The sequence below is a fragment of the Aplysia californica genome, unplaced genomic scaffold (assembly GCF_000002075.1).
Source record: "Aplysia californica isolate F4 #8 unplaced genomic scaffold, AplCal3.0 scaffold00246, whole genome shotgun sequence".
In the NCBI taxonomy this organism is placed as follows: domain Eukaryota; kingdom Metazoa; phylum Mollusca; class Gastropoda; order Aplysiida; family Aplysiidae; genus Aplysia; species Aplysia californica.
The window spans coordinates 333,588-354,677 of NW_004797516.1; the positions used below are offsets into that span (position 1 = coordinate 333,588).

Sequence of the window (21,090 nt, forward strand, 5' to 3'; positions counted from 1 at the left end):
ACGTTTGATAGTAAAGAAGGAGCAAACCACACCAGAGCACCCATCAACCATCCCCAATACAGAGACACTCGATAAAAATTCATTGTTCATTAAAAACAATGAAAAGGTTTTTTTCATCCTTAATATCAACACCGGGAGATTCAAAATAACTGGGGAAAAAAACCTTCATAAAAAGTGACTATTAAGTGCACACTATGTGTCTTTAATTTAACGTGAGCATAGATCCATAAGGCAACTGCATGTTTGGGGCAGGTATTTTTGGCCAAGTCTTGTAAAAGACATCAACTTAATAAACACATTCCACGCCAGACATTCTAAGACCATTTACAATAGTGTTTAGAAATAACCAGATTTAATTCTTGTTATTCTCTTTTTACGTTGTTTGCCATGGATTGAGAAAAACAAGGTTCACAGGCATGTTCAACATTTGAAAATGGTTCACACGAGGACCTGCATTATCTCTATGATAGCTGCACACGAGTATAAAATGCTCACGGAAACACATTACAAATCAAAAGATCATATCTTAAATTTTTTTTAAACACACATGTTAAGTAATTACAAGTATCGAACAAAAGACAGAAAAATCATAAGTATTAAAAACCCCATTTTGTCAGCCGATTTACCCATATTATAATAGATGAACGTGGATACTGACGTAGTTTAAAGAGTCGACTGCTGGTCAGAGCAAAGTGGGCCTACTGTTGTTGTTTCTAATATCCATGCTGCTGCTTTCGCCATACAACATTCCGTCCATTATAATTTGTGATAATTTATTAGTTGTAGCTATGTCCATGAAATTTACCAAAATATTAGATATTTGTATATGACATACACATGTAAAACAATCTGAGCTGTGATAATTCAAATCCTATTATAAAATATATAGTCATATTATCTTATAAATCCCAGTCTACGCAACATTAATAACTCATTATTGTTTCAGTTTTTCTACTATATCTGAATATAATCAAAATCCACTGTTCAAAGTGCAAGTCATTCTCATGTGCAGTTTTTGGACACCGTTCCCCTACCTTATGTAAGACCATATGAAAGCAAACTTATTAAAACAGCATCAGCTTACTGTGCTGAATTTCACAACAGGGTTCTCAAATCAACACATATTGTCATATAAACATAAGTCTTCCCCATCATGCTGAAAAAAAGGCGGGTCACAGCAAAAGTCACTGCCAAGCATTTTCCTTTAAAAATATTTTTTTTTTAATCTAAATATATCAGCTTGGGTAAAAGAGGGCCTGGACGGGTAACATCAGCTGTCAATAAGGTCACTCTTTACATATAAACATTACCAGAAGAAGTCGGTTCAGTTTAGTCTGGAGTTTGTTCTGAAAACTGAACTCTCAGAAATGAACGAGTGGTTGTCTTGTCTTTCAATTCAGTTCTTACCACAAAGCATTACATTTACCCTACCATAACCTCAATACTCTGCCAGTGAGATTTATCTACTTTTAGCTAGCTTTAAAAAAATCATATCGACCAGCTGTTAAAATAATGTACTGAGCCCCAATTTTTTTTAAATTACAATTTCTTAGCTGTGATATCAGTTGCATGTGCTCAAAAAATATTTTGTCAAAATTTAAATTCTAGATACAGTATAACACGGATAGCTTGAATTTGTCGGGACCGACCTGCGTAGTACGAGATCTTACAAAGATATAGATACAAAAAAACGGACCGCAGGCAGGCACATTCCGACGGATATGTGATTTCAAGTATTCTGTGTTCAACCTATCCGTGCTGTGCTGTATTGGGGAAAAAAACCCTGATAAAAACAAAGTATGTACTATTGGTAAAAGTATGAAAGTTTTTTCTCTGTCTACCTTCAAATTTTGCTTTCTGGGCTTAGTACATTAAAACAGTTTGCCGAAGAGATATATTAATATTATCGTTTATTATTATGTGTCCACAAGGATGGATTCCACTCGGGTCTTAAATGTTAGACTCAGAATGAGTGAAGTTTGTACATTGTTTAATGTTAAGTGACATTTTGAATACACAGGTCTGTCCTCAGACTGGCATACCAAATATAATGTTTCTATTTGTCAGTTGGGACAAAATGTAATCTAGAGATAATTTGTGCATCATTTTAGTATGTCATATTAATTGCAGAAGGTCCTTATTATAAAGGATTTAAGTAATTATCACCAAAATCAAAAACAGACACACATCACTGGCACTTGACTTTGGGACATTTCTCAGTCTGTGTTGTATTCCTGTCAGAATTGTCTTTGTTATGGACATTTATTTATTGCGTGAGCTGTATACCTGATGCTGAAGTGAGTTTATATTATTATTTTAGCTGTGCTTAATGCGGAAAAACAATTTCTTCCACTCATTTACTGATTTTTCATTTTTGTACTACCATTTATGCTCGTAGTTCATGGGTGTGAAATATATTATGAACTCCATACCGGTATATCATATATATATGTCTATCAAATATCATATGGACTATCATATAGCGTCAACTGTAAGAATTCCATTCAGATGACAGATTTTCAGTTCTTACTAAGATTTTCAGTGTGCTTATAATGTTACTAGGCAATGTTCTTCTCGGTTACTGTAAAAGCAGAAGAAACATTGTACCTATGTACTCATTAAAGATAAAAGAAATGCCTTAACTTTTTGACTTTCTTGTCTCACAAAGATTGATACAGGACTTTTTATCTACTCAACAAAATATGAGTGAAACCTTGTTTACACAGAGAGTACAATATACCTGCACATAAAATATGGGATTATAATGAGAATGTGTTTTCTGTTTCCGTGAGGTGCATGTTGATATACATGTATTTACTTTTGCATTAGAGGAACATACATATTTCTTTCACATGAAACTGTCCCACTTCTGCTTCATTATCCTTTATAGATCGTCATATGAATTTAAATACAGGAACAGGGCTTCACTTGCTACAGTACTCTTCCTCTATAATATATACTGGAGGGCATATATACAGTACTCTTCCTCTATAATATATACTGGAGGGCATATATATATATATATATGCCCTCCAGTACCCCTCCACTATTATATCTATTGTGCCCAAAGAGGCAGAAATTCACAAGGAAAAACAGATGGGTACCCAAAAGTAAAGCATTATTTAATGAATGCAATGTTATTTCAGCTTCATTTTAATCGAATATTTTCAGTCAGCATAAATAGTAGTAATATTGGTTGATTAAAGTGGGGCTAAACCTCTCTATGACCACCGCATGGCTCGAGTCGCCATGAGCTGATTGTTTCCGTCTATGGAAAAAGTTCTTTATTTCAATCAACTCTGGTCTCACAAAATGTGAGAGTTCACCTGTAACTAGTCAGCACAATTGCTCTGTGTATGATACTGTTTGCACACAAAAAACAGTGTCAGTGTAATATACTTATGACACATGTATGACAGCTGACACTTATTTATAAATGTATGGCATCCTTCACATCAACACCATCATGAGATTCTCCGCATCTTCAATACAACATGAATTTTAGATGGTACAATAAAAATCAATTTCCTGGCTCAAGAAAAACTAAATAAGTAGACATTCAGTCATAAACCAGCTGACCAAAGATCTCAAATGGGCAAAACCAAATTGGCAAAATAAAGTTGAAAGAAGAAAACTAGAGTAGGTTTAATGGAGCAAAAAAACCTGTACAGAAATATGATCGTTTTCAACACAGAATTTATAAAGCTTCTAGTATATGATAGTCTCGAGTATAATAAATAATGACGAAAAAACAAGTCTCGATTTGTAAAATATGGCATCGTCACTCTTTTCAAAAGAAAAATGTTGATCAAGTTCACAAATACTGAATCAGGGATTAAAACCATGGTCACGTGTATCTCAATCCAGCAAGGTAAAACTCACACTCAAGAAGAATTTACTTTCCACATCAGTGAAAAAAGAACTTGCACTGTTCGACCTAAATTCTAGACAGAATCAAAATTCATGCTCTACTCTCACTGATAGCTTCACTCTAACTCAGATCAAACAAAGGGAGTTTAAACATCTTCAAACATCTGTTTCCTAGCTATTGAATACCCATGTCAACATCAATTTTATCAAAAGTAGCTGCGTCGTATAAATCACTGGCACAATAGTGATAGAGGGTGTCATAGTATAACAAGATCAAGCTTGCTAAATTTATCTACTCAGGACGTTGATCTAAATGGCTTTTGCACAATGTAAGTCAGTTATGTTGCAAAGACCAAAAAGAATGGTAACGGAAAAGGTACTTGCTTTACACACGCACAACTGAATAATCTGGGCTAACCATCATCCTTGACTGACCTTAACAGTTGCCATGGTGACCACCAGCTGGACAAAAAAGATTGCGTAGAGTCGCTGCCCATTTGGTGTGCAATGCAACGCGTAAAGGTTAGCACAAAATCTGAACTCAATGAAGCCTTGCCATTTATAGCAAGCAGGAAGGTGATTTTGGGATTATTTCATAGGGTTTTTTTTAATCAGCTCGATAAGACAAGGAAATGAGAACTGGCACAAGTTGTTGTTTTTTAAAAAAAGGTAAACTGACCCCTGTATATTGGGATCATGAATCTTTGGGTTAAATTGTCAACACAACCACTGCAAATTATGTCACAAATAACAGTAACAATATATTTTTAATGATAAATTACTACCCTAGAATAACAAAGATCAATCTGCTCAGTACCTCGTTTTGAGAAATTTGGAGTAAAAAATGTTGAGTTCCACAATATTATGTCATACTTTTTAGAATGCAGCTCTTTGAATATCTTGATAACGACTGTGAATAATCTTATGATTATGATAGAGAAGATAGAACATTTGGCTTTCGATCTCATGGTTTTAGTAACTCAAAACAAACGAAAATGAGAAAGAACTTTGTAATTCTAAGGTAGTGATATATATTGGAGTCACAGTTCTGTGAGAAAACCACTGCAAATCATGTCACAAATAACAGTAACAATATATATGACAATAACAAATAGCACCCCTCTTTTCATATAACAATATAATCACTTCCTCGGAACATGATTTCAATTGTGATAAAATAATACCACAATAATAACCATTGCAACAACAGTTTGAGTTTAAGGTTTGAGTCTGAGTAAAGAGAAGCACATGGACACAATAACGGTCATATATGTGAAGCGTGCTGACAAAATGAGTTACTTCTCGGATTCGGGCCCTACGGAAACAGATACATCACACTTATACTTATACGTGAATTTTTACAATTTAAAAGCATACTTTACTTATTTTACTTTGCTTTTCCGATCCAGCAGCCATTTGGGTTCTAACCCTTCTAGCATGAAATAATAAAAGGCATGATATTCTTAAAGAATATGGCATCAAACGCAAATTTGACCCTAGTGTTGCTTTTTGGCCAATATCTCCACTTGTGGATAGCGAAAAGTAACTCATTTTGTCAGCACGCCTCACATAGAGAGCAGGAAAGAAAAACAACAAATAGACTGAAACAATAGAGGGAAAGAAAAGAAGTAGAGGACCTACCAGTGGTGACAACAAGAATAACACTGAAACAGCAATAACAACAGTTAAAATGACAATGACATCATAGCAATAATAATAGTATTAGTAATAATAATAATAATAATAATAATAATAATAATAACAATAACAACACATCATAGTTAAAATAATAGTAATAATAGTAATAATTATAATAATTATAATAATAATAATAATAATAATAATAATATTCTTATAATGGAGCTAAGCCCGTTTGTGGGGTCAGTAAAAACTTTTTTCACAGGTGCCCACAAAATCTACAAAAATATGATTCAGACAAGAATTGTTCGAAAGGGTTACGTGGGCATATTTTCAAAGTTCTGAAACTACCTTTTGATTTTTCAGGTTTGATGGTTTTTCCTGTAAATCAAAGCTCTCCTCAGATGTTTTCACTCTGCCCTTAGCCATTTCATATTTTACTGGGGACGACTTCCATTTCATATTGTGCTTCTTCGTACGTGTGAGTAGTTCGCAAGAACAGAAGTGCGGATAATAATAATCTTATTATCTATCTATACGTCTATTATATTATGTTTCGTAACTTGGAAAAACGTCGGGTGTCACTTTTCTCTCAAGATTTATTGCTCCATACCAGTAGAGTGTAAATACAGTAGGTCACTAACTTTCAGTTGATGTTAATGCACCATCATTCCTTTCATCGAAAGCGGACCCAGCTAGTAATAATAATAATAATAATAATAAAAATCATCAAAATAAGTTATAATGAGAAGAAAAAAATATTCCCATGCTGAAATGTTGTTGATCAGGCACGCCCTCTAAGCACCAGTGTCCAGGTCAATAGATCAGGGACTATTGTTCTCTTTTCCCCATTTTTTCTTCTTTTCAAGCTTCCTTTCAGTCTAGTCCAGTCTAGTTTCATTAATGATGATTCATTATAAATTAATGAGTGAGTTACGCCCCCATCGATACATTTTGGTTCCAGGGACAAAAGCAGCTGCTGATAAAAAAATAAACCCGAAAATTTTTAAGAGAGTAGGCATGGGTGGAAATAAACAGAAAAATTGAGCAATTTTACTTTTCGTTTTGGATGTAAGAATTAACGTTGAGCAAAGACATCATAAGTGTTTGGGACATTTTAAATCATACAATTTTACCTCTTTGCGCTAAACAAAAAGAATAAACAGTGAACAAACAGACAATATCACACATTGCGATCGGTCGCAAAATTTTCAAAAACATGATTTCAGGCTATAACAAGAAAACCTTTTTCCCTGTAGACGGAAATGGGCTGCTTCAACCGACCCCCGCCTGTCAGGGACCACCCAGACTGAATGAGATACAAAACTCAACACTCAGAACATGATACTTGGTAACAAAACTTCCCTAGTTGGGAATCCACTTCACGTTTTCTGTATGCAACAGTGCAAACTTTTACAAAATTACAGAATAAAATGGCATAATAATTACTCTAGACTAGAAGAACAATTGAGACAAATTTTTCACTCATCAATGACACCCTTACTAAGAATTATTATACCCCGACTGTGACCTACACCAAAACGACAAAGCAAGAAGTCAGTTGCAAAAATATACATGTCAGGACATGGTAGAAACAGGCGATCGTCAATTTTTTTGGGAATATGGAGTTGTTGGTATTACCGTACAGCCAGTTCATTTTGTTTTGCTTTTGATGAAAGAAATACTTTTATAGCATGAATAAAAGTCCAGATTATATGATTGAATGAGGTAGGGGTCAACTGGTGTCAAAGGTAAAATTAGTGATGATATGGCAGTCAAAGTTTGGTGATTTCCAAAGCTTCACTTCACTGTCCTTGGAAACTGTAAAAATTTACATTTTTTGTACCATTCACCAATCCTTTTCAGTATAATCCACGCAGAAAACTGTTTTTAAATGGACGTAAGATGTGTTGAGCCCCCCAAAAAAAATTAATTTAAAATGCCAAATGAGCGTAGATTTCTCAGTTTGTTAGATTTCATTATTTTGACGGGCGCCTGATTTCACCACAATGCCACACGTATATATATAGATAAATGATGATGCAAGCAGACTGAGCTCACTACGGACACGCAGTTTCCTCCAGCCAAGTGCGTAGCTTGGTTATCTGCCCCTCCACACTGGGCCGGGCAGTGCCACCTTGAGCTTTGTACTGCTCCACCGACGTGTTGTAGTCCCACACTTGGGTGATGTCCTCATCAAACAGGGGACTGTCGCAGAAGACAACGAAGAATAAGATTAATATATTATGACATTAGTAAAACTGCAGAAAGGAGTGGGATGAGAGAGAGAGAGAGAGAGAGAGAGAGAGAGAGAGAGAGAGAGAGGGGGGGGGGGGGAGGGGGAGCAGTGGCAGGATCACAATGTCTTCCTCAAACAGGAAACTGACACAGAAGATGACGAACAATAAGACTACGTAATCGTGATAGGGCCTACTAGTAAAACAGCAGAGAGATGGAGCTTTAGTAAAATCTTATGGCACTTGCAACACAATTAGATCAGGGAAGTGCCAAAAATTAGGGGTGTTACAAGAAAGTAACAAACACAAATAAGAAGTAGGAGAGATAAGGACGATAGAGATGTTCGATAGAAAAGATGAAGCAAACCACACTAAAGCACCCACCAACCACCCACTACCTCGAGATCAGGGGTGTGAAGGGAGAAGGAGATTGAGTTAACAAATACAGTAGAAACCTGTTATAACAGGGATGCACAGGGATGGTAGGACCAGAGAAAAAGTGCTGTTTTATCAGATCCCTGTTAAATCAGAAATATAAGGGAAGTAAGCATTTATAGACTAATCCAGCTGTATTTATTCATGGGTAGTTTCCCTTGCCCCAAGTACCCACGAACACAGGTTTTTATGCATGTGTGTAGCTAGGCTTAAGGCTAGATTGATGTTTACAGCACACCGCAGCCCTGTCTTGCTTCACCTGCTGCATGTGCTTGCAGTGGCGTGGCTTGCATGGCCTTGCTCTCTCTCTCTCTCTCTCTCTCTCTCTCTCTCTCTCTCTCTCTCTCTCTCTCTCTCTCTCTCTCTCTCTCTCTCTCTCTCTATCTCTCTCTCTCTCTCTCTCTCTCTCTCTCTCAACATTGTTAACGAGCCTTTGTCTCTGTTATAACCGATTCGACTCCGATGAAGCCCTGTTATTGCCGATAACTTTTAATAGAGACAAAGAGTAGGAAAAAACGGGGATTTAAAAAATCCCTGTTATTACCAGATCCCTGTTTTTACCGGGCCTGTTATATATGGTTTCCACTGTATTCACTGACAAAACAGGCAGAGTTCTCTCTACGAATCTTCACCTGACACTGTGAAAGTCTTTGTGAGACAGCTGGGACACCTGGACTCCGTTCTTCTCTGCCAGAGCCACACACAGGCCCGCCATACCGTGAGCCTCTCGGAAGGGAAGCTGAAGTTGAGAGAGAGAGGAGAAACAGGGTGTGAGTGTGTGTGAGTGTGTGTGTGTGTGTGTGAGTGTGTGTGTGTGAGTGTGTGTATGTGTGTGTGTGTGTTTGTATAAAATTGAATGTGTGTGTGTGAGTGAGTGAGTGTGTGCGTGTGTGTGTGAGTTTCTATGAGCGTGTGCGTATGTGTGAGTGTACCTGTGTGTATGTGTGTGCATGTGTGAGTGTGCAAGAGCCACACACAGACCGGCCATACCGTGAGCCTCTCGGAAGGGAAGCTGAAGTTAAGAGAGAGAGGAGAAAAAGGGTGTGAGTGAGTGAGAGTGTATGTGAGTGAGTGTGTGTGTGTGTCTGTGTCTGTGTCTGTGTGTGAGTGTGCGTGTGCGTGTGCGTGTGCGTGTGCGTGTGCGTGTGTGTGTGTGTGTGTGTGCGTGAGTGTGTGTGTGTGTGCATGTATGGTGGGGGTCGGGAAGGGGTTCCAAAAATATAAATTTATGGCATAAATGTAGAAGAGAACAGTGCTGCCAATATAAAGAAAATAGTGGTCCCGTCCGAAAATGGTATATTGTGCTCACCTTTATATATGTCATGACATGGTGGAATCAGGCGCTCCTTAATTCTTGTGCATTTGAAGTAACTAATATCATTTTAAAGTTTGTTCATTTTCCTTGCTTTCAATGAAAAAAATACCAATCTATCTTGAATAGCAGTCGAGACATTTGTTACTAAAAGAGGTAGGGGTCCCCTGGTTTCAGATATAAAATTAGCAAGTAAATGGCCGCCCAAGTTTGGTGAATTCCGTAGCTTGAGCATCTTTGAAAATTGAAAATATATGCTTTTGTGCCTTTGATCAACATTTTTCAGTACAATCCACACAGAAATGTGTTTTTAAAAGGACATCAAAAGTGTTGAACCAAAAAAATAAATTCCACAAAAATTGCCAAACTGGTGGAAAAAATGTTGATTTCTTTTATTTCATTATTTTTTAAAGAGCATCTGATTTCACAACACTGCCTCATATATGAGCCCAGGTCAAAAGGTGACCTTGACTTAGTGGCATACTTTAAATAGTCACTTTTTTTTTTTTATTGCATTTTCTGGCAAAACATAGATGAATTAGCTAGAGAAATGGACAAAGAGATAGCCAGAGATAGCTTGTTGATTATAAACAGGTTTCAAATATTCTGTAACAAAAAAAGTTTCGGTCGACTGCATACGAGGTGCAATACACTATTTCAGATAGTGCCCTAACTAGAACCATCATAACTTAGACATGTTTAAGCGTCTGCACATGAAAATTTGCCTAAGGGTTATTTAGACCCTAAATTAGCTTCCCATAAACTTCAAAATCATCCCAGGGTTATGTATTTTAAGCAAATACAGTCTGAAATATGGTTATCCCATGTGACACACCTTGTCATCATCAGAGTCCTAGTTTTTTATAATTTTTAAAGTAAAACGAACAAGGGTATGGAGAATGTAAACGCCTTACTAAAAAAATATATTTATTTGATTTGTAAAAACGATGGTCAAAGTAGGCTATACTCAGGAAAATATTCAAAATGAGCTCTGTCAGACTACAAATACCAACACAGCAGATACAAGTAGACAGCATATATATATAAGTAAGTCAACCTACCCCTTTCCTGACCAAGTAGTAAGCAATGTCAGTGGCTAGCATGTCAGGACTGAGAGCCTTGCTCATGTTCTCCTTATGGATCTGAAAAAAAAGGGGAAAAAATGTTCATACAAATCCTTATCCTGTAACTTCAGATATGTTCACAATATTGTTAGTCTGAGAGACTGGTTTGATTTTTTTTTAATGCTCCATACACAATGTAGTTAGGAAGCAGGCTTCTGACTCTGCTTCTCTTGTCAAATCTGCGCAGATAAGATTTTCATACAAATCCTTATCCTGTAACTTCAGATATGTTCTCAATATTGTTAGTCTGAGAGACTGGTTCGATTATTTTTTTTAACGCTCTAATGTAGTTACACAATGTAGTTAGGAAGCAGGCTTCTGACTCTGCCTCTCTGGTCAAATCTGCTCAGATAAGATACAACATCCCAGCAGAAAGACCAAGATACCCAATAAAAATTTCTCCCCATTTGAGAATCCTATTCAGGTCTCTTGCATGCAACAGCAAAACACCTAACTGCTTCACCACAGACTTTGGTAATCTGGTGTGATTCCGCAACGCTAGACAGACAGAAAAGAGTTGGCTCTAGTAGAGCGAAGAGTCTCATTTGCCTCATTCATAGCTCCTTCATGATGTTGTCTCGACAGGCCAATTCTATTTTACAAGAGATTTTCTCATTGCGCAAATCGAGCTAAACATAATTTCAGCTGTCCCAAGTTGTTAAAACTGCACGGATAAAGGTACAAGTAAGATATAAAGTCCCAAAAGATAGGTACAATAACCATGAGAAAAGTGCAGGTACAGGACCCCTCAAAATAATTCTGGTGATACAAAATAGGATAGACTGAAAAATAGACGAAATCAATCATATTTATGAAATTTAAAAAAGAAGAAAAGGAAAAATAAGAAAATTTTGGCAAATAAAATGCTCACATATATATTTCCACAACATTTCTATTTACATATTTTCTCTTGACTAGTAAATCCAAACATTAAATGTTCTTTCATCAAACAAAGACTGAACAAGTTTCACAAAGATTAATTCTCTGTTTTGAAAACCAGTAGTCGTCAACATGTTATGGTGATAACTTTTGCGCTAACGTGAATTATGAAAAGATTTAGAGAAAATGAAAAAGTAAGACAAAAAATTTTTGAAATTGGCCTGAAAAATCCTATGCACCATTCAAAACAACTTTTACCAGAATCTGAGGACAGCACCAACATTCACAAAATACTGACAAAATATTCTTTCCAGTGTATTACGTTGTCATCAACATGGGTGGACCAATGAGAAACTAAACTCACAGTTTTCAAATATTCGTTGTTGTTTTTTTTTTAAATCTGAACATGAGTCCACCAAATTAGAGCAAACACTTTAAGTTTTACAAAAATGTAATTTCTTTCTTATTACCTTTCAGAGTTGTTCAAACTCAAATATTGAGTAGAGTTCTTTTTACTTAGTTGTACAATAAATCTAGGTGTTTTTAAGCCCCCATCGACATAACTTTAGATCTTTCAGGAGACAGGTTCTGACCCTGCCTCTCAGAGCCAGCCCAGGCTGAGAGCAAGGCAAAATCCCAGCAGAAAGACCGAGACACTCGATAAAAATTTTCCCCACTCCGGAATCAAACTTGCATCTCCTATACGACCGCAAAACGCTAACTGCTACACCACAGACTGGGATTACAGGACTTACAACACAATCTGAGACAAAAAAGTGTTTTACCTAATTTGGCGAACACACGTTTAGAGTCAGACACTGACAATATGTATGTGTGCCTGACAAAAAGGCTTACATGTCTGCAATTTGTTTAAACAGACACAAAAGCAATTTCAAAGAGAATTTTCAATTTTGAACCCACTGGTTTTTACATTTCTCAAATATTTTGAATACCGTTGGAAGCATTTGAGGCTTTTTTTGCGTGTTTTTTGTAAGTGTTTTACGTCGCTCACAACTGCATAAGGTATGAGTGCGCGGGACACATTAAACATTTTCAATTGGTAGAAAATTTTGAATTTAGCCCGAATGGCCGTCGAAGCCTACTCTTATTGATTTTAGACCACCAAGGGATCTTTCACGAGCGCAACTTGCACACCGGATCTCCAAGATTTTTCGCCCTTGTCCGAGAAGGCTAGGTGTAAATCTTTCCTACCAGAAGATCAGGGGTGTTTCAGAAAGACAGAAGTAAGAAGGAGCCAAGGAGTAGCAGTAGAAAGGCTGCAGAAAGAGTCAGGAACCCAGAGGAGGGGGCAAAAGGGGTGAGGGCAGAAAGTGGAGACGAAAGCAGACAACAGAACATTGCAAGAGAGCAGGAAAGAAGATGAAGGAGACCATTTTTAGAGAAAAAAGTTTTCCGGTCGCTACCCAGATTCGAACCCGGGACCTTTGAATGAGAGGCGAACACCTTCACCTGTAGGCCACGAAAGCCCCCTTTCATGCTTTGTAAGACAAAATACCTGAATAGATTTTTTAGAAAAACAGCTTTAAAGTTAAATGAATTTATAGTTTTCAAAAATCCACAAAACATGTGATTTTCCCTGGATAGACTTGTATTATTTGATATATAATGCACTAAACAGTTTTTAAAAAACCCAAAAAAACCATCGGTAAATGTACAGTTTAGAATAAAAATTGGGTAAAAATCTGTTGGAAAGCAAAACTGATGTGATACACAAAGAATTAGGTCAAACTTGATATAAACCTGATTTTCTGCTATGTCTACCCTCGATATGCACCAACTGAGCTATAGGCATGTATATAAGCACCTGTATTTATTCATGCACACTACAATTCATGGTGCAAGGAAGATAATGATACAATTTTATAATATATATATAACTTCAACAGCTTTGAGTGGAATTTGAACCGACCAGACTGTGTCAAATAATGATTCAAAAGCAAGTCTATTTGAGAGCTTAAATGAACCCAGAGAAAATTGGGGAGGAGGGGGGGGGGGTGTTCAGATTTGCTCACATGACACCCTTAAAATACAACAATCTTTATACTACTTACATACAAAATTCAGCTAAACGAAATTCTTTTGGGATGTGACTTAGGAATGGTTAAATGTTGATCTTCTGGTGGAACAATATTTTTTTACCTGTGATCACTTTAACACTTTTAAAGGTTGAGATAGACTTCGCTGACAGATGGGGCCTTTGTCCACAGACACACACACACATACACACACACACACACACACACACACACACACACACGCGCCAAAGCACACAGCTTCATGAATGATCATAACCTTTATATTTTATATAAGAAAAAGGGAGTGTACAAAAATATATATATATTTTTATATATATATATATATATATATATATATATATATATATATATATATATATGACCAGCATGCTAAAAACGAACCATAGGTGGACAAATTCAATATCACACGTTGGATTATAAGCTGTGCTTTCACTGGACAAAGTGTGCTGTGCAGAATAAAGTCCATTTTAATTAAGAAAAACAACACTCCAGGATTGTTCACAAGAGCAGATCCAGTAACGGCATCTACATTGTTAGTCGTGCCTACTGTGGTTAATCTACAACAGTGTAATACATACTGGTAAATCTACAACTGTGTATATTACTCTAGTTCATCTACAACTATACATATATACTATGGTAAACCTACAATTGTGTATATTAATCTAGTTAATCTACAACTATACATATATACTATGGTAAATCTACAACAAGGTACATATATAAAAAGGACACAAATGAAAAACAAGAGATGTCGATTTTTGGTTAATTTGAGTTGATCCATGGGCTGGAAGGTGTTTATAGCACTTCCAGTGGCTCATCGAAGTAAAGTGTCTGGGGATAAAACCTGACGAGTCGCTCAATACCAGGCTTGGAAAATACATGGGCTGTCCAGCATTTCATTTGTGTTTCCCTCAAAATGCCAAAAAGTCACATCTCGGGTATTTCTTCTGTGCTCTTCATATATCTATATATATATAAATCATGCACACTACGTACAATAATACTCACCACTGTGGTCCAAAATCAGTCTAAGGACCAATAACAGCACTTAAATATCTTTACACCTTATAAATGCTGACAAAAACATAAAAACAAAAGCAAATGCATCGGAAATACCTACGTATATGATCTTCTACCAGAAATACATCACTGTGAAGTCATATATAAAAGACAGTCCTATAAAGGGTGATAACCATTCCAACATTTTACTCTTGGAATAATATCTTAAAAGTGCAAACAAAGAATATTTCAAAAAATATTTCTGACCATACGTCAGCATTTTTGTGAGCACCAACGTATAAGCCCATAAAGTATACAAATCTTGACCCAACATAGCATTTATATCAGGTTTGAGACATGAGCTCATATTAATTTCTAGGATTCTACATTCAAATCGAAAAAATCAAAAGACATTCTGTGTATATGCACTGCGCACATGTAAAGTTGTTTATTTACCCATACTCATAATCTTCTTCAATTTTCTATAAACAGTAAAACAAAAATGCTCTAGTTCCGCATTATCTAAGGATCGCAAATACAAGTTTTGATATAGGCCTACATTAGGAGTTTTTTATTTGTAAGTCCACAAAACAGATGGTCTTGTTTCAAAGAGTTCAAATTTTTTGTAAACTGTACCAAATATAGTTTAAAATGTTCTGAATTTTCAATTTTACATTGATTTGCAGGCTATCACTTCTGTAATTAAACAGCCCGTTTTGTGCTCAAATGAAAATTATTACATTAAGCCAGTACATGTAATTCTCAAAACCTGATCTACACATTATGGCCATTTAGCCTTTATTTTGAACAGAAACAACCACTTTAATGAAGACTTAAAGAACATGTTTTCCAAGAGCCTAAGAAATGTTACATAGACTAAAGAAGCAAAGCATAAAATAAATCAAAATTATAACAACTATGCTACCCGCCAATAAATTCTATCAAAAAGCAAAAAGGCTATATATAGCCTTTGGAAGAGAGGCACTACGTGACTAAATCATAAAAAAGCAATATCAGTATCTGTTTGTGGAGTTTAAAAAGTTAAAATGCCTTTGAGGCAATAGAAAAACAAGGACATTATAATGACAACTGGCACTAAACCTGACTAGCAACAGCATTGACTTCATACTACAACAGAGTAAAACAAAGACAATAGAAAAAAACAAGGACATTATAATGACAACTGGCACTAAACCTGACTAGCAACAGCATTGACTTCATACAACAGAGTAAAACAACGTTGACACATACATTACAGAGTAAAGCAACAACATGGCACATATAGTACAGGGCAAAATCACACTGGCACTTATAATACAACACGAAATAACATAGACATATGAGAGACATTGTGGTGAAATCAGGCGCTAGTCAAAATAATGAAATTGAAGAAAACACAATTTTTCTGTCGAGTTGGTAATTTTCATTGAATTTTTGTTTTTTGACTCAACGTCTTTTATGTCCACTTAAAAATCCATTTCTGTGCAGATTTTACGTAAACATATTGACAAAAGGCACAAAAATTGTAAATTTTCAGTTTCCAAGGACTCTAAAACTATGGAAATTACCCAACTTGACGAGCGCCTGATTTCACCGCAACCTGACACATATATTTACTACAACATAATACAACACTGACAGCACAAAGCAATATGTGGTACGACGCAGTGGAATCAGGCGCTCGTCAATTTTTGGACATGTGGATGTATTGGTATATTCTGAAAGCTGTTTCATTTGCCTTGCTTCTAATCAATGTTTTTCAATAAAATTCACATGGAAATGTGTTTTTATATGGACATAAAAAATAAAAATTCGATAAAATCTTCCAAACTTGCAGTAAAATGCCTTTTTCTCTGATTTCATTATTTTGATGAGCGCCTGATTTCACCAGCACAAAACAACATTGGCATGCATACATAAAAACTAGAGATAAAAAACATGTACTACAACGCAAAAAATAATTGGCACATATATACCACAACACAAAACAACACTGCCACATATACTACAAGGCAAAGCAACATTGGCACATTTACTACATTTAAAAAACAACAAGAGAAAATATACATCAGAGTATCGCAACAAAACTACTTATCCTACAAAATCCTACCTGCAATGTTGAAAGAACTCCAGTGGCAACTTGGAGTATGGCCACCAAAGTGTCATATGACTCAAACATGGCCTCTTTGTCTTCCTGAATAAAGAGTAAGAAAACACACTGATGACAACACACCAACCATCTTAGAAATAATCAGAACATGCCGTGGACAATTTTAGTAAAACAGATAAAGTTCACAATGAGTCTTCAACAAAATTTCAGAAGTGATGTTAAAATACCGTTTCTGCAAATAAGCTGGGAATGTTATTTACATGAACTGGCTCTTCTTTTCCAATATCATGAAAATATATATTGTACATGCCATAAGCCAAACATAAAAAGTAAAGGTTAAGATCATTCAGGAAGCTGGCTGCTTTGACCCTACCCATCAAGACCAACCAAGACTGAGAGACATACAACGTTTCAGCAGACAGATGGAGACACTCGACATGTCTTTTGCGTGCAACACCTAACATCGCAGAAGATGGTTGCCCAATATCAGAAGTTTGAATTAAGTAACTTTGAATGAATAACAGTACCTATATACATTTTTGCTTTTTTAAATAAAATCTTTGAAAAACCTAATGACATAAAAGTTCAAGCATGTTGTGACATAAAGTGCTTCCATATTTTGGGTTGCCAAATTTACCTGCTTATCTATCTTCTCTTATATCAGTAACGAAAAATGGAGGCACAAGCTTAATTTCAAAATTTCTGAGCATGACATAGCAAATTTAACAGATTAACACAGCAATGAACACAAAAGCAAAATAACAAAAAGTAAGTAATAACATTGACACAAAAATAATAAAAAGGCCTCCCCTCAAATCTTAGCACACAGCTTTGCACAAAAGCAATATTCAAATCAAAACATGATGCAAAGTCAAATGATGGTGGCACAATCCTTACTCCATTGTCGACAAGCTGTTCAACTGTTTTAAGCCCAGAAAGCAAACTTTTTCAGGATGGGAGAAAAAACTGATTCATTCTTTTAGAAATTGTACCAACCTGAAGATCTTTGTTGTAAGTACTGGGGGTGCCTTTCAGCGTCATCATGAAAGCTGTACACTGCCAAACAGAGAAGACAGAGATTATCAATAATATGATTATAAATGTTTTACTACCATACTGATGGTTAGGTTCTCGGACTCGCAACCGTAAGGCCGTGGGTTCGAATCCCGTCAGGGGCTCGATGTTGTGTTTTTGGGAAAGGCACTTTACACAAATTTTCCTCACTTCACCCAGGTGGGAATGGGTACCCGGCTATAGACAGCGAAAGATCTTGTCAGTTTGAGCGCTTAATCAGCTGCTTGCACTGTATGCTTCCCGGGAAGCTGAAAATGTTTCGGAGTGTTCTGTGGTCTGCTGGGGTAATAATATATTGCAAAGCGCATAGACCCTGCTGTTGAGCAGGGATATGCGCTATACAAATGCTATTTATTAATTTGACTAAGATCATTAAGGCCTTTCAGGGCCAACCCAAGCTGGGTGGGTTACAACAGCATGCCAGAAGACTGACAGCTAGGAAAAAAAAAAACTTCCCATATGAGAATGGAACTTGTATCTTCAGCGTGCAGTGGAAAAAATCTTAATCATTACCCCACAGAATTATTTTACTTTAGTTTAGTTTTAAGAACAGTTTTACCGCCCCGGCAACATAAATAGGTACATGTAACTGCCAAAGATTTGAGGTGTTACTACAGAGTAAAATACAAAGAGAAGAAGGAGGGGAGATATATACGATAGATGTTTGATAGGAATGAAGGAGCAAACCACATCAGAACACCCATCAACCACCCCTGCACACCACAGAATGTTGATAGGGAAAGAGAGGAACATTTATAGAAAATACAAACATTGGTTGAAGATTTAAAACCTTACTTGTTGTGTGTAAAATAATTCTTCCAATCACAGAAATAAAGAATACATGAATTTCCCACACCAATTTTTTAAACTATTTTTTTCACCACATATTGTGTCATGAAAACAAAATTTCCTGAACAGATAAAAATAATAATAATAATAATAATAATAATAATAATAATAATAATAATAATAATAATAATAATAATAATAATAATAACTGCACTTATAGCTTATATCCATGCTCTACAGAATGCTCTATTCACTTTACAACTATTCTAGCCGAGCAGACCCTGGACAATCAGAAACATTCTTGGCTTCCTGGGAAGCATACAGTGCAAGCTGCAAGTTAAATGTGCTGAAATACTAACAAACTGACAAGATCTTTTGCCGTGTATCCAATCTCATCTGTGTGAGGTGACGAAAATTTGTATAAATTGCCTTCTCCACAGACACGTCAGACTGCTGACAGGGTTTGAACCCACAATTATACGGATGACAGTCTGAGAGCCTATCCACTAAAACAACAATGCCACCAACCTAGAAATAATTGTTATATACATGTGATTTGCACTATCCAAAAACCCCGTTCTTTCATCAAGAGTGTGAGATCGTGACAATAATAATGTTTACATCTAACGTTATCATATATGTGAGGCAGCGTGATGGAATCAGGCTCTCGTCAATTGTTGGGCAAGTTGAGTTATTTGTATAATCTTAAAGCTTGCTCACTTGTCTTTTTTTTATGGAAAAAATATCCATTTATCTTGAATACAAGTCGAGATGTTTGCGAATGAAGGAGGTTGGAGCACCTGTTTTCAGAGGAAAAATTTGTGAGAAAATGGCCGCCAAAGATTAGTTATTTCCTTAGCTTAAGAGTCCGTGGTAACTGAAAATTTACATTTTTTGTGCCTTTAATCAACGTTTTTCCTAAAAATTTTCACAGAAATGAGTTCTTTTATAGGCATGAAAGGTGTTGAGCCAAAAAACAAAAATTTGATAAAAATTCATAAACCTGCGGGGAAAATGCAAGTTTCTTCACTTTGATTATTTGGACGAAAGCCTGATTCCACCACGCTGCCTCACATATATATAACAAAAGCAGTTGAGGTTCATGTTCCTTACGCGTCCATAGAGTCTCCCAGCCCGGCCTCGGATCAACTCCAGACTGTCACTGTTCTTTTTCTGGGGCATCAAACTGCTTCCCGTGCTGCACACAGGAGACAAACAAACAAATAAAAACAAAGTTAAAAAATCAATCAGGCAGTCAATCAATCAATCAATCATAATTTTCTCATCCCTGTGGGGAAATTTTGTTACGATGGCAAACATACATACAAAAATACATCATTAAACATAAAAATATATAGTATATTTTAGACCGACTCTGGGATGGATCCTGAAGAGGGGGGAGGGAGAGCAGAGATAGACATGTTCCGACTGCAGTGACCCCAACACAGTGGACAAGTAAGACAAGTAAGATATACGTACAAAGAATACCAAATATACACTATTACACCAATGCAGATCAATTTCACAAACATGCCATTGCTGGCCACAACTGTGCAGCGCCCTGTTTTTTGTGGGGAGGGGGGGTTAGTAAGGGTTAAGATGTCTTGCTCAAGGACACACCCCAGTGACCACGCATCTAATCCCCATGTCACCAACACTGGCTTGACATTACGTTTGAGTCTGAACTCACTGCTCACTCAGCCACAGGAGCCCCCGCCCACATTCAGTTTCATCACATTCATAATTTGATTAAGGGCGTCATATAAAAACAACAAAACGTTTTAAACCACTAGCTGCCCTTTCTTATCATAACCAATCCACAGCAACATCTCGACTAGGGTGGGAACAAATTAAACTCTTTGTCTGACCACAGTGCAAGATCTTCTGCAAAGCACAAGGGGCAACTAAAGAAACCACAGCTTTTCTACTGTATTAGTAAGTATTTTACAGCACCTGCAATACAATTAGGTCATATAAGTACCGAAGATTAGATGTGCTTCAGAAAAAAAAAACAATGCAAAAAAAGGGAGGAAAGATAAGGAGGATAGATATTTGACAGGAAAGAAGGAGCAAACCACACACCAGAACACCCGTAAACCTACCACAACCACTGTTACTCCACAACACTATCTTACCTGTAGGCATCAGAGAGAGTGACAAAACTAAACTCTTTGCTGGAATACAACACAAGGTCCTCAGCCCAGCGACTCAGATGAACTCCAAGCAAAGACGCCCAGAACAGAAATTCAGCTGCCAAACAACAAAACAGAAGAAAAAGATTATTATGTGCGACAATGTACAAGTAATCACTACTATGTATAAATGTATACCCTTAATCAGCCCAATCATGTGAGAACATACATTTTTTAAAACAAAAAAAACAATGAAATCATCCAAAATGCATTTCAAATGAATAGTTTGATTATGAAGAGAGTCTGAATGAGATAAGCAAAGATAAGTCTTTATGCAAATAAAACGAAATAAAAGTTGTCCAAGTAGTAATACTTTAGGTTCATTATGTGTATATATGTTTAAGAGGGGAAAGTAATTGAGTGGGTTGTTA

The 21,090-nt window shown here is 36.3% G+C and overlaps 1 protein-coding gene across 3 annotated transcripts in view; it reads right to left on the minus strand.

Moving 5' to 3' along the window:
* Positions 1–6,375: 6,375 nt before the first annotated feature.
* The window catches only part of LOC101857188 (argininosuccinate lyase), a 33,333-nt gene continuing 18,618 nt past the window's right edge, over positions 6,376–21,090 (minus strand). For all 3 annotated transcript variants that reach the window (XM_005100385.3, XM_005100384.3, XM_013083640.2), the window contains exons 11-17: positions 20,663–20,777; positions 19,641–19,725; positions 17,661–17,720; positions 16,665–16,748; positions 10,554–10,634; positions 8,813–8,919; positions 6,376–7,716 (exon numbers count right to left, since the gene is read on the minus strand). In XM_005100385.3, coding sequence (XP_005100442.1) covers positions 7,569–7,716; positions 8,813–8,919; positions 10,554–10,634; positions 16,665–16,748; positions 17,661–17,720; positions 19,641–19,725; positions 20,663–20,777 — 680 coding nt within the window. In that variant the 3' untranslated portion in view covers positions 6,376–7,568. The remainder of the gene's footprint in view (positions 7,717–8,812; positions 8,920–10,553; positions 10,635–16,664; positions 16,749–17,660; positions 17,721–19,640; positions 19,726–20,662; positions 20,778–21,090) is intronic.